The sequence below is a fragment of the Manis javanica genome, chromosome 4 (assembly GCF_040802235.1).
Source record: "Manis javanica isolate MJ-LG chromosome 4, MJ_LKY, whole genome shotgun sequence".
Taxonomy (NCBI): domain Eukaryota; kingdom Metazoa; phylum Chordata; class Mammalia; order Pholidota; family Manidae; genus Manis; species Manis javanica.
In genome coordinates this window covers 104,786,080-104,800,509 of record NC_133159.1, presented here as the reverse complement: position 1 = coordinate 104,800,509, position 14,430 = coordinate 104,786,080, and the positions used below count along the sequence as shown (strand labels likewise).

General features: G+C 39.2%; 1 protein-coding gene across 14 annotated transcripts in view; it reads right to left on the bottom strand.

Annotated features, from left to right (window-relative positions):
* PDE4DIP (phosphodiesterase 4D interacting protein) overlaps positions 1–14,430 on the bottom strand; it is a 268,329-nt gene that overhangs the window by 199,143 nt on the left and 54,756 nt on the right. For all 14 annotated transcript variants that reach the window (XM_073234511.1, XM_073234503.1, XM_073234501.1 and 11 more), the window contains one exon: positions 1,439–1,494. In XM_073234511.1, the coding sequence (XP_073090612.1) occupies positions 1,439–1,494 (56 nt within the window). Of the gene's footprint in view, positions 1–1,438; positions 1,495–14,430 lie in introns of those variants that run through there.

Sequence of the window (14,430 nt, the reverse complement as noted above, 5' to 3'; positions counted from 1 at the left end):
TAAAAAGGCTATTAAACAGAACACATCTTGAAAACACAGCCAGATAGTACATTATGGTTGGATTAGTAGGATATGAGGAAGAGAAGAACCTTTGAAGCTTGGATATGAATGCTAACAACTACTTACTCATTATGGGAATTTAGACAAGTCTCTTAATTTTGCTGAGCTTTACTGCCTTTGTAAAAATGGGAATAATAATACTTTAATCCCAAAGTTTTTAAGTGGATTAAATAATTAATTAAGTACCCAAATTCATATCTTGACTTTCTCCATTCCTCTTCCACTTTTGCCAAACTCCTAGATTTTTCTCTTATAGAGGGTCTTGATGCTCAAAATGAGTATGGTAGATCCTTGCAATTTGTAGATTTAACTGTTAATTTTAAAGTGTCTCTGAAGACTACATTCAGATTAAACACTTTTTTCCACATTGTGCATATGAACCCTCTGTCCTTCAGGCTGGTATGAAAAAGGAAAAAAATCACTTTGTAAAGTAAGTAAAACCTGTAAGTGATGAAAAGTTTTTGTGAAAAATGGTCCCCCAAAGAGCGCTATTTTTATCTTCACTTTGGTTTTGTAATTCAGGTAGATCCCTGGCTAATGTTAGTGAAGTAAGGGTATGATATTATTATGAATACATTAACACTAATAAGATTTACTTATTTCTTGACAAGCTCTGTATAAGTGCTTTTCTCATTTGATCTCACTGGGTTTACACTATTATTATACCCACTTTAATGGTATTTTAGAGACTTCACTTCAGCAGTTCTGGGTAAATGGCAGAATTTTCAGAATGTCCCGCATTAACGTATCAGTAGGTATTTACTGCCGTAGCCTCCCGCAGCCTCCGGGGCAAGGGCTGGAGAGAGAACGGCCATTCTCTCCTCTTCTCTGTTCCTGGTACATAAGTGGTCTGGCGTCTGCTGTCTGCCAGTCACCAAAGGCCCGCCAATGGAGTTCCTCCAGGAAGGGGCGGGCAGGAAGTAGAGAGCTCGCAGGGTTGGGAGTGGTGGACGGGGCCTGGCCTTACCTAGCAAATTCGAGCAAGCTGTGAGCAATAAAAATGGTTTCTCCCAAACTACCCTTTCCCTTGACTTATTTTGTTTTCACCAATTTCACAGGGGATTTGTCTTGGGCTAGGAACACCCTTGCCCCTGGAGCTACAGTGGTAGAATCTACTTTCATCATTTTACAATTGGCTTTAGTCTTGCAATTACAGAATCATTGAAAGTATGAAGAGTTCACATAAGAATTTCAGTTATGATTTACTGCACTGTGCTGGAAAGCTGGGAATTATATGCTGCAGTGATATGTGCAAATCTGGAAATTCAGAAAAAGTCTGAGGATATTGCTGTGATGAATTTAAAGTGTTCATAATTCAAGGGCATTATGATAAACAGGAAACAAGAATTTAGCAAGGCAAGGCCCACAGCCTCCTTACCCATTGCCTGATGTGTTCTGGGTACTATCTCTCCATCATCTTCTGTGAAATAATCTCTGTGGGGAGAAACACATCATTAATTAATGAGATACTAGTCCACATGGTCCCATTCCCTGGGACAGCAAGGTATCTACCTTCTGTTTTCATTTATTTCTCCACAAGTATTCATTAAATTCCTACTATGTATCAGTGACAGTGTTAAGTGCTGGAGATACAAAGATAAGCCCCATAGGAAGTGTTCTTATCCTCAACAGCTACACATAGAGATAGCCAGTAAACAAACAATTCAACAAGAATTGAATTACTGTTGTGGTAAATTCTATAAAGGAAAATGTAGAAGAACTTAATTAGTAGAAAGAGTTAGGGAAAGTCAAACAAAAGGAATTTTAGACTGACATGGAGACTGTCAACCAGATGAAAAATGGGAACAGAAGAGTATTCCATATGAAGGAACAGCAGAGACCCCGAGTTGAGAAGGAACTTGGTGTGTTAGTCCAAAAAGCCAGTGTCGATACCACACCATTCAAGGCCTTGTGGGATAGGGTAAGGACACTGAGTTTTATGTGAAGGGCAACGGGAAACCATTGAAAAATTTTTAAATGAAGGAATGAATGGTAAATGACCACATTTAGATTTTAGATGGACCCTTCTGGCTGCTGAGTCAGTCTATGTGGAGGGAACAAAAGTGGATGGGGGTGGTTAAAGATAGTGGTGTGAGAGGAGAGACAGATGTTTCCTCCTAAAACTGTATACAATTAGAAAATTTAATTGGCACAACTAATCCTGAGAGAGCAACAGGAAAGAGAACAGCATCAGACTGTACACACCTGGAGAAAAGAGCAGACTTCACCAAATGGGGTGACGTACCAGAGCTGTGGCTGTGCAGAACCCAAGCCCTTCCCCCACCCAGGCTCACCGGCAGGAGGAAGAGAAACTGATCAGGGAGGGAGAGGAAGGCTTGGGACTGCTGAATACCTAGCTCCGGAGATCTGCTCTGGGAGCACAAACCTACATTTCATGGTGCTTTCATGAGACTCACATGACTACCAGGTTGGAAAGTTAATACAGGCAGAGTTCCTGGGGAGACTGGGATTACAGCTGCTTGTGGAAAGTAGGGATCCATATCCGGCTGCTCTGGGACAAAAACTTACACCTGTGTGCCCGGCCCACTGGCTCAGGCAGTGGGGACAGGCACAGCAGCCAGGAGGTGGGGAACAGCTCTTTCCTCATCCCAGGCACCAATACCACTCCCCTGCAACCCCCAACATTGCTTCAGGGGCTGAGCAGCTCCAGAATAGAGCTTCTGGACAAGAGAGGGTGCCATATACAAACAGGAAATGCCAAAGGAACCTTGTCCAGAGTAAAATTATTAATACAACTCCCAAGAAAGATTTAAATGATATGGACCTCATGACTCTTCCTGAAAGGGAGTTCAAAATAAAAATCGTCAACATTCTAATGGAGGTACAGAAAGACATCCAAGAACTCAGGAATGAATTCAGGTCAGAGATCCAATCGTTGAAGAGTATGATGGAGGGTATTAAAAGCAGATTGGATATGGTGGAGGAGACAATAAGTGAAATAGAAACTAGAGAAGAGGAATACAAAGAAGCTGAGGCACAGAGAGAAAAAAGGATCTCAAAGAATGAAAGAATATTGAGAGAACTGTGTGACCAATCCAAGCAGAACAATATTCGCATTATAGGGATACCAGAAGAAGAAGAGAGAGAGAGAAAGGGATAGAAAGTGTCTTTGAGGAGGTAGCTGCTGAAAACTTCCCCAATCTGGGGAAGGAGATAGTCCCTCAGGCCATGGAGATCCACAGATCTCCCAACACAAGGGACCCAGGGAAGACAACACCAAGACACATAGTAATAAAAATGGGAAAGGTCAAGGATAAGGACAGACTGCTAAAAGCAGCCAGAGAGAGAAATAAGATCACATACAAAGGAAAGCCCATCAGGCTAACATCAGACTTCTCAACAGAAACTTTACAGGCCAGAAGGGAGTGGCATGATGTATTTAATACCATGAAGCAGAAGGGCCTGGAACCAACATTACTTTATCTGGCAAGATTATCATTTAAATTTGAAGGAGGAATTAAACAATTTCCAGATAAGCAAAAGCTGAGAGAGTTTACCTCCCACAAACTATCGCTGCAGTCTATTTTGGAGGGACTGCTATAGATGGAAGTGTTCCTAGGGTTGGAAAGCTGTCACCAGAGGTAGTAGAACACAGTAGGGAAGGTGGAGCAGCTGATTGTGAGGCAAATGCAAAATTAAACTGACTATCCACAAAGTCAATCAAGGGATAGGCAAAATGTACAGAATTTGATACCTAATATATAAAGAATGAAGGAGGAAGAAAAAGGAGGAGAAACAGAAAAGAACCTTTAGATTGTGTTTGTAACAGCATACTAAGTGAGTTAAGTTAGACTCTTAGATAGTAAGGAAAGTAACCTGGAACCTTAGGTAACCACGAATCTAAAGCCTGAAATGGCAATAAGTACATACTTATCGATAATCACCCTAAATGTAAATGGACTGAATACACCAAAGACTTAGAGTCACTGAATGGATAAAAAAAAAAGACCAATCTATATGCTGCTTACAAGAGACTCAACTCAAACCCAAAGACATGCACAGACTACAAGTCAAGGGATGGAAAAAGATATTTCATGCAAACAATAGGGAGAAAAAAGCAGGTGTTATAGTACTAGTATCAGATAAAATAGACTTCAAAACAAAGAAAGTAACAAGAGATAAAGAAGGACATTACATAATGATAAAGGGTCCAACAAGAGGATATAACCATTATAAATAATATGCACCCAACACAGGAGCACCAGCATATGTGAAACAAATACTAACAGAACTAAAGGAGGAAATAGAATGCAATGCATTCATTTTAGGAGATTTCAACACACCATTCTCTCCAAAGGACAGTTCCACCAGACAGAAAATAAGTAAGGACACAGAGGCACTGAAAAGCACACTAGAACAGATGGACCTAATAGACATCTATAGAACTCTACACCCAAAAGCAACAGGATACACATTCTTCTCAAGTGCACATGGAACATTCTCCAGAATAGACCACATACTAGGCCACAAAAAGAGCCTCAGTAAATTCCAAAAGATTGAAATTCTACCAACCAACTTTTCAGACCACAAAGCTATAAAACTAGAAATAAATTGTATAAAGAAAGCAAAAAGGCTCACAAACACATGGAGGCTTAACAACACGCTTCTAAATAGTCAATGGATCAATGACCAAATTAAAATGAAGATCCAGCAATATATGTAAATAAATGACAACAACAACACAAAGTCCCAACTTCTGTGGGATGCAGCGAAAGCAGTCTTAAGAGGAAAATATATAGCAATCCAGGCATATTTAAAGAAGGAAGAACAAACCCAAATGAATAGTCTAACATCACAATTATCAAAATTGGAAAAAGAAGAACAAATGAGGCCTAAAGTCAGCAGAAGGAGGGACATAATAAAGATCAGAGAAGAAATAAATAAAATTGAGAAGAATAAAACAATAGAAAAAATCAATGAAACCAAGAGCTGGTTCTTTGAGAAAATAAACAAAATAGATAAGCCTCTAGCCAAACTTATTAAGAGAAAAAGAGAATCAACACACATCAACAGAATCAGAAACGAGAAAGGAAAAATCACTACGGACCCCACAGAAATACAAAGAATTATTAGAGAGTACTATGAAAACCTATATGCTAACAAGCTGGAAAACCTAGGAGAAATGGACAACTTCCTAGAAAAATACAACCTTCCAAGACTGACCCAGAAAGAAACAGAAAATCTAAACAAACCAATTACCAGCAAAGAAATTGAAGTGGTAATCAAAAAACTACCCAAGAAAAAAAAACCCGGGCCAGATGGATTTACCTCAGAATTTTATCAGACATACAGAGAAGATATAATACCCATTCTCCTTAAAGTTTTCCAAAAAATAGAAGAGGAAGGAATACTCCCAAACTTATTCTATGAAGCCAACATCCCCCTAATACCAAAACCAGGCAAAGACCCGACCAAAAAAGAAAATTACAGACCAATATCTCTGATGAACGTAGATGCAAAAATACTCAACAAACCGAATTCAAAAATACATCAAAAGGATCATACACCATGACCAAGTGGGGTTCATCCCAGGGATGCAAGGATGGTACAACATTCGAAAATCCATTAACGTCATCCACCACATCAACAAAAAGAAGGACAAAAACCACATGATCATCTTCATAGATGCTGAAAAAGCATTCGATAAAATTCAACATCCATTCATGATAAAAACTCTCAGCAAAATGGGTACAGAGGGCAAGTACCTCAACATAATAAAAGCCATATATGATAAACCCACAGCTAACATCATACTGAAAAGCGAGAAGCTGAAAGCTTTTCCTCTGAGATCGGGAACAAGAAAGGGATGCCCACTCTCCCCACTGTTATTCAACATAGTACTAAAGGTCCTAGCCATGGCAATTAGACAAAACAAAGAAATACAAGGAATCCAAATTGGTAAAGAAGAAGTTAAACTGTCACTATTTGCAGATGACATGATATTGTACATAAAAAACTCTAAAGACTTCACTCCAAAACTACTGGAACTGATATCGGAATTCAGCAAAGTTGCAGGATACAAAGTTAACACACAGAAATCTGTGGCTTTCCTATACACTAACAATGAACCAATAGACAGAGAAATCTGGAAAACAATTCCATTCACAATTGCATCAAAAAAAAAAAATACCTAGGAATAAACCTAACCAAAGAAGTGAAAGACTTATACTCTAAAAACTATAAGACACTCTTAAGAAAAATTAGAGAGGACACTAACAAATGGAAACTCATCCCATGCTTGTGGCTAGGAAGAATTAATATCATCAAAATGGCCGTCCTGCCCAAAGCAATATACAGATTTGATGCAATCCCTATCAAATTACCAAAAACATTCTTCAACGAACTGGAACAAATAGTTCAAAAATTCATATGGAACCACCAAAGACCCTGAATAGCCAAAGCAATCATGAGAAAGAAGAATAAAGTGGGGGGGATCTCATTCCCCAACTTCAAGCTCTACTACAAAGCCATAGTAATCAAGACAATTTGGTACTGGCACAAGAACAGAGCCACAGACCAGTGGAACAGATTAGAGACTCCAGATATTAACATATATGGTCAATTAATATTTGATAAAGGAGCCATGGACATACAATGGGGAAATGACAGTCTCTTCAACAGATGGTGCTGGCAAAACTGGACAGCTACATGTAAGGGAATGAAACTGGATCACTGTCTAACTCCATACACGAAAGTAAATTCAAAATGGATCAAAGACCTGAATGTAAGTCATGAAACCATGAAACTCTTAGGAAAAAACATAGGCAAAAATCTCTTGGACATAAACATGAGTGACTTCTTCATGAACATATCTCCCTGGGCAAGGAAAACAAAAGCAAAAATGAACAAGTGGGAATATATCAAGCTGAAAAGCATCTGCACAGCAAAGGACACCACCAATAGAACAAAAAGGTATCCTACAGTATGGGAGAATATATTTGTAAATGACAGATCCAATAAAGGGATGACATCCAAAATATATAAAGAGCTCATACACCTCAACAAACAAAAAGCAAATAATCCAATTAAAAAATGGGCAGAGGAACTGAACAGACAGTTCTCCAAAGAAGAAATTCAGATGGCCAACAGACATGTGAAAAGATGCTCCACATCACTAGTCATCAGAGAAATGCAAATTAAAACCACAGTGAGATATCACCTAACACCACTAAGGATGGCTACCATCCAAAAGACAAACAACAACAAATGTTGGTGAGGTTGTGGAGAAAGGGGAACCCTCCTACACTGCTGGTGGGAATGTATATTAGTTCAACCATGTGGAAAGCAGTATGGAGGTTCCTCAAAATGCTCAAAATAGACATACCATTTGACCCAGGAATTCCACTCCTAGGAATTTACCCTAAGAATGCAGCACTCCAGTTTGAAAAAGACAGATGCACCCCTATGTTTATCACAGCACTATTTACAATAGCCAAGAAATGGAAGCAACCTAAGTGTCCATCAGTAGATGAATGGATAAAGAATAAAGAAGATGTGGTACATATACACAATGGAATATTATTCAGCCATAAGAAGAAAGCAAAGCCTACCATTTGTAACAACATGGATGGAGCTAGAGGGTATTATGCTCAGTGAAATAAGCCAAGTGGAGAAAGACAAATACTAAATGATTTCACTCATCTGTGGAGTATAAGAACAAAGGAAAAACTGAAGGAACCAAACAGCAGCAAAATCACAGAACCCAAGAATGGACTAACAGTTACCAAAGGGAAAGAGACTATAGAGAATGGGAGGGAAGGGAGGGATAAGGGTGGAGAAGAAGAAAGGGGGTATTATGATTAGCATGTATAATGTGGTGGGGGGCATAGGGAGGGATGTGCAACACAGAGAAGACAAGTAGTGATTCTACAACATCTTACTACGCTGATGGAGAGTGAGTGTAATTGGGTTTGTCGGGGGGACTTGGTGAAGGGGAGAGCCTGGTAAACACAATGTTCTTCATGTAATTTTAGATTAATGATAACAAAATTAAAAATAATAATAATAAATAAAAATTAATTTTTAAAAAAGTGGATGGGGGAAAGCAAGAAATTGTGTTGGTTTTAACTAAGGGAAATAACAGTGGAGATGGAGAAAAGCAAAAAAATTCAAGAAACATTAAAAACACCAGGATTCAGGTGCATCTGTCAGCACAGTGAAGACTACCTACTTGTAGCACAGAAGGAAAAAAAAATCTCAAAATGTATTCAACAAATACTTGTCAAGCACCTACTATGTTTTTCTATATTTTTAGGCACTGTTTTAAGCTCCATACATGTAGGAGTGAATAAAACAGACAAAAAAGCCCACATTCATGAACTTGCATTAAGGGGAAATGAGTAAAATGTAACTGGGAACAAGTACTATAAACAAAGTAGGGAATGGGAATAGGGAGTACTGGAGGTATGGGGAAGAAGAGGGGATTGCAGTTTTCAGTAAGCAAGGTTTCTCTGGGAAGCAATAAGGGTAGCAATGGGGGTATTTGGGGAGAAAGTCATCCAAGCAGAGAATATCAAATGCAAAGGCTCTTAGGAGGGAACATGCCAGAGTGTTACTGGAACAGCAAGGAGACCAGTGTGCCCAGCACAGTGAGCATGTGGTGAATAAGTAGTAGGAGGTAAGGTCAGGGAAGTAATGGGAAGGCTGGGCAGGGCACAGATTGTATAAAAGGCCTTTTAGGACATTGAGAGGCACTTAGCCACTGGAGTCTTGTGAGTCAAAAGGAGAGAGATGAACTGAGTGGCAAACGTTTTAAAAGGGCTGACTATTGTTTCGACTGTAACAGACTGTCTGGGCGGAGAAGGCAGAAACAGGGAGACGATTCCAACAATCATACAGAGAGATGTTTTCAACATTCATCTAATTCCTTAAACCCTTGGCTACTCCCAGTTGTTTCAAAAAGAGCTCTATAGACAGAGATTTACAAGGTTTCTCTTTTTAAATGCCAGAAGACATTCACAGCGAGGCAGAGAAAAGCCTGGCATTTGTTTATAAATTGTTGATGTTCTTTCTGCCCTGCCTCAGGGCTGGATCTTGGTATAAATCTTCGATTTGTTAAGTTCCAGATGGACATGAAAGTATCAGACAGGGCACACTGGACCACACACACCACCTGGCAATTCTTTATTATTCAAGAGCAGATCATCAGCTTGTAGCTCTTCCAGGCCCCTTTCCTCTTTCCCTTCTCCACTTCACATTAACATTTTCCCTGAGAGTGAATAATGAAAGAAATGAATGTACTGCTTGTGGATTCCCCTCTGTTGAGAAGAAGTAGATGAATAATGTTGAAACTATAAGCCAGAAACAATGTCTTGAAAAATTTGTGGGGAAAAAACTTACACCTAGTTGATGCTATTCACGCATGGATGGATTCCTTTATGCTCAGCCCAAAGACCTGGTAACTATGCCATCTGCCATCAGGAGCATGGCCATTCCTCAGGCCAGAGTCAGCCCATCCAACATTTTATTTGGTTCACACATGGTTGACCTTTTCTAACTTCTGGAAAATGAATGGGTCTAGCAGCACTGGGCCTGCTTTCCCCCATAGAGGGATAACCTGCCTTTCAAAAGAACAGGTATGTGTTCTCCCGTTTGCCACAGTCCTTGTCATTTCCTGGCCTTGTAGGTCCAGCTTATTTACTCACTGATGATACTTGCCTGACTCCATGTGAGTCTCTAAGGATGTTACTCTGGTGTAGATCAAGTGCAGACAATTTCGTTTCTGCTTTAAGACTCAGTCCTGAGTAACCTATTGGCTTCAGCACACCGTTCATTAATCTGTGATGATAAACTACTAACTGGCTTGTAAATCATTTACCTTTGGGGTTTCAGTTTCCTTATATATTTGTAAAAGGTAGTACTTGAATTTCTAAGGTTCCTTGCAGTAATTATACAATTCTATTCTACTAGATGCTTAACCATAAAACCCATTTTAATACTTTCCAGTGATTGGGGTACTTGCCAGACATGACCTCATTTGATCCCTTTTGCTGTGAAGATTCCTCATTACAGATCAGAAGCAGGTTACAACAAGGCGATGCATATTGGTCCCATGAGATACCTTACCTTCTCCACCCCACCCACACTCACTCTAAGCTAGCTGCCTACCTGATATGAATTAATAAATGAAAGGGTAGAGAGGTTCACTTTGGATGGATACTGAGTTAATGGGCTTACTTGTAGTCTCAGGAGATTTTTAAAAATCATTTTAACTCTATTAATAGCTCAAGTTCCCTTCATATTGCCAGAGGGTGGAGCTCACTCAGCTGCTCCAAAAGGTTAGGAAGGAATTTGATGCTTCCCAAGGGAAGCAGCTCATAATGAAGAAACACAGCGTATATGTCCAGGGGATTGCAATTTGTGACATCTGATAAACTAAAGTGCAAAGAGAATTGAGGTATGCTAGAGACAGGCTCCAAGCCAGCTCCTCCTATCCCACACATACTGCTTTGTGGAGCAGTAATATATGTTGGTAAATACTTCCAAATTACCCAAGTCCAGGAAAAAATGTATATATCCTGTCCTAGTTTCTCAAATCCAAGTGTTTCTAGATTTTTTTTAAACATCAGTCCCTGAATGACTCATGCTCAGCTAGTATATGATTAACCAGGGCACTCGCGGGTCCCCTGCATAGAGGTACATATATAATCTTTCTTTTAAAAATAATTTTTATATTAACTATTGCTTTTTTGTATAAATGAGCTACACTTCCCCTCATAAGCCTTATCCTTTTTCTCCCTACTTCATTTATCTGTCAGTCCTGATACTAAGTCCACCAAAATTACACTTAATAATTTTGCCAAGCCACTCTCTTGCTTAATTTGAAGAACTAAGCATTATCCAAGTACAACCCATCCACAAGCTGTTCACTCATTCAGTTTCCTCACGGTATATTATTCACATTTTCTTGATTTGCTGACAAGAAGCTATGAAGATACTGGACTCACACAATACATCAACATTCAATATTCCATATTACTAGCTTTTCCTACAGTTTTCCAGGGTGACTGAGAATGACCAGGAAATAACTGATTTTCTCAAAGCCATCTACTGCACTAAACTACTCTGCTGCTGTCAAACTATGCTCTAATGATTTTTCCCAGTAATTTTCTGAAATGGTAGTTTCAACTATGTCAGGAATATCCAGTCACTCAAATTTGCTTTGCTTGAAAAATGGCCACTGACATAGTGCCTTTCCAATATTTGAGCAACTCACTGCTCCCATTAGTTTAATCTCTCATAACATCGTGGAGCTAGGGTAAGAACTTGGGTCCTTCTCCCTTAACAAAAGGTAACACCACAATAAAGCTGCAGAGACATATTTTTCTATAAGGCAGTCACTGACCTTCCTTTGCAAACTGCATATATGGTGTTATTGCCTGCTTAATTTATGGACTGAGAAAAACAATGGATCATGTTAATGGATCATATTATTCACAAGCAGTGGCAAGATAGCAGTTGTACAACTTCACTATTACAAAGCAGGCTGTGCAACAAGTCTCTGAACAGTATCAGATAATAGTACTCCAGGACCAAAATCACCCCCAAACTATATCTAAGGAGCCAGTGTCTGTTTAGGCCCCATTACTTTCTTCTCCTCTGTCTCACCTTTTAAAATTAAAATTATTAACCCAGAGGTGCTTCCTCCCATATGAGTGTCCAAACTCCAAAAACGGTGGTCACTTTTAGGCCCCCTCCCCAGGGCAATCACATACACTCAGCTTGTGGGAACAGCACACAGTCTGGCCCCCAACCACTTCATTCCTCATCACCCTTGCTTAACACCTCTAAGCCTAAAATCATCTCCCAGAGGTACTTCCTATCCTTCAAACTTCTTTTCATATGGTCTTATTATAAACAAAAATTAAAAAGGGGAAAAACAATCAGCTATAGCAGTACTTAGAGCAAAACCTGATTGTTATTTTTAGAGTTTTTAATTCCATTTCATAAACATTTATTCAGAAGTTGCTTATATGGCAAGCCCTGGACATATAAAGGTGAAGAAGAATTACACCCTGTCATCAAGAATCTATTGGGAGATTCAAAGATACAACTATAGGAACAATCAGATTTAAAACACAGATTTAGAATATAAATGAGATCTCAATTAATTTTGTCCTCATGGGAAGGGCAGTCTAGGAAATACATAGAAAACAGAGAACATTGAATGTAGGCCTTGAAGGTTGGGTATGAATACATAAGGAACCATGACAAAGGCCAAAAAAATAGGAGAAAGAAGGCTGTGTTCAGGGCTTTCATTTTGTTCTTTCCCACCTGTGAAGCATAAACTGCTCCCCAGGACCCCTTTCAATTTCGTTTTTACAGTTTCCTCTCTCAAGTCTTCTTCCCTCCAAACTCTAACCCTCAGGTAAGAGTATTAAGGGAAGTCAAGGGTAGAAGCCGATTCTTCATCTACATTTCCCTCCTTGAACACTACACCTTTATCTAACTACTTAGAACCCCCAAAGACGATTTAAAATAATGTCAGCAAGAAAGGATCAGGACTATGATTTGTACTACAGTAAAAATACCTACAGACACAGACTAGAACCTGAACAAGGTTGGGGGTTTAGGATGGTAGAAAATACAAGGGATATATCTTCCTTTTTTTCCTATTTTTATACTAAAAGCTTAATTCTTTCTTTTTTAAAGAAAGAATGCCTTTTGATTAATTTACATTGTTCTTCTACTTAATGCCCTCAATAAAAGATAAAATATGTAAGAGATTAGGCTCAGTGTGACCTTCTCAAACAGTGGGGATTGTGCAGTATGATGGGAAGATTGCTTAAGTTTGCTGTTAATTGGGGTTCCTCCAGCATTAGGCACTGAACCAAATACAACTTCTTGAAGCTCATGTGACATAAGCTGCTAAATTCTGGTTCAAATGAAAGAAATTTTTCTAATGCTCGAATTCATTTTTCATATTTTAAATTTATATCACATTCAACCCTTGCAAATATAAAAGGGCTAGAAATAGAAGAACCGTGGTCTACTTTCTATAATACGTGAGGCTCTGGCTCTGAGACTTTTTAAATGGTAGAGTTTCACAAATAGTGCCAACTTAGAAATAAAGACATCTCCAGGTAAGAATCTCTGGATTACCTGTGCATAACTTTACAGTTCAGCATGTTTTCTTCCACTAGAATTTTCCTCAACATTAATCTTGGATTAAATGACCATCACCATTATTGTGGACAACCACCACCATCTATCACCAGGGCTGCCACCAGAATTCATTGAGTGCCCAGTACTTTCTAGGCATTAGCTCATCCAATCCTTGCAAAATCCTATAAAGTAGGTACTGCTCCCTGTTTTAAAGATGAAAAAACAAGAGGACTAGGAGGATAAAACAAATTTCCCAAGATCACACAGCTAGTTGGTATCAAAGCCTGAACTTGAAAACTGTATCTGTGACTCCAAACCTTTACTCTTTCCAATATGCCCTATACCTACCTACACATTTATTGGAGTCTTCTTTGTAGCTGCCTTGACTCCAGTAAAGATTGAAAATCTCAGGAAAAAGGAAGAGTAGGCAAAGGACATTAGACTCAAATCCTAACACAAAGCTGTTTCTTGGGATGCCAACTCATCCCTGCTAGACACAGCTCACACGTGAGTGAGTACTGGTGTAACAGGTATCATGTGACAAGTGGTTTAAAATCCTAAAAGGGAAGTGGCTAGCATGACTTATACACACACACACACACACACACACACACACACACACACACATGTCTTATCCTGAAAAGTGAATCATCCATCATTTCATACTTCCCTGTCTCTACCCAAATTTCTCCATATTCACAACTTCCCTGAACCCCTTCTGGGATAACTCTTGGTATTTCCTTGGTCCCTAATAGCCAAGGAAATAAACTGAAAGGCAGAATAGGTGATGGAATAGACACAATCAAAACGGGAAAGGCCATTAGTGAACAAGCTCTGAGACGTCTCCTTCTCAGAACTTCTTATTCTCTTGTCAAGAGAAACACTGAATGTATCATCTATGATCCAAATATTGCCAAATACCCCCATTTGGCACCAAAATTGCAGAAACACATATTCAAATGCAGATAGGGTAGAAGCTACAGATGCAGAGTACAAGACTATTATATAATAATACAGCAAGATTATAATTTTTCAAGACCTACCATTACAACCTCTGCAAGCTAGGCTGTTTAATTGGCAGAACAAAAATCATCACTTGCAAGTCTCCCTCTGCATGCTGATGAAGTGTGGGCTAACTTGGCACTGACACAGTAACATCCGCTTTTCTCCAGTACAGGCTGCAATTACACCCTTCACTCAACAGAATCTGTTCCCTGAGATTGACCACAGCCAGATGGAACTCAG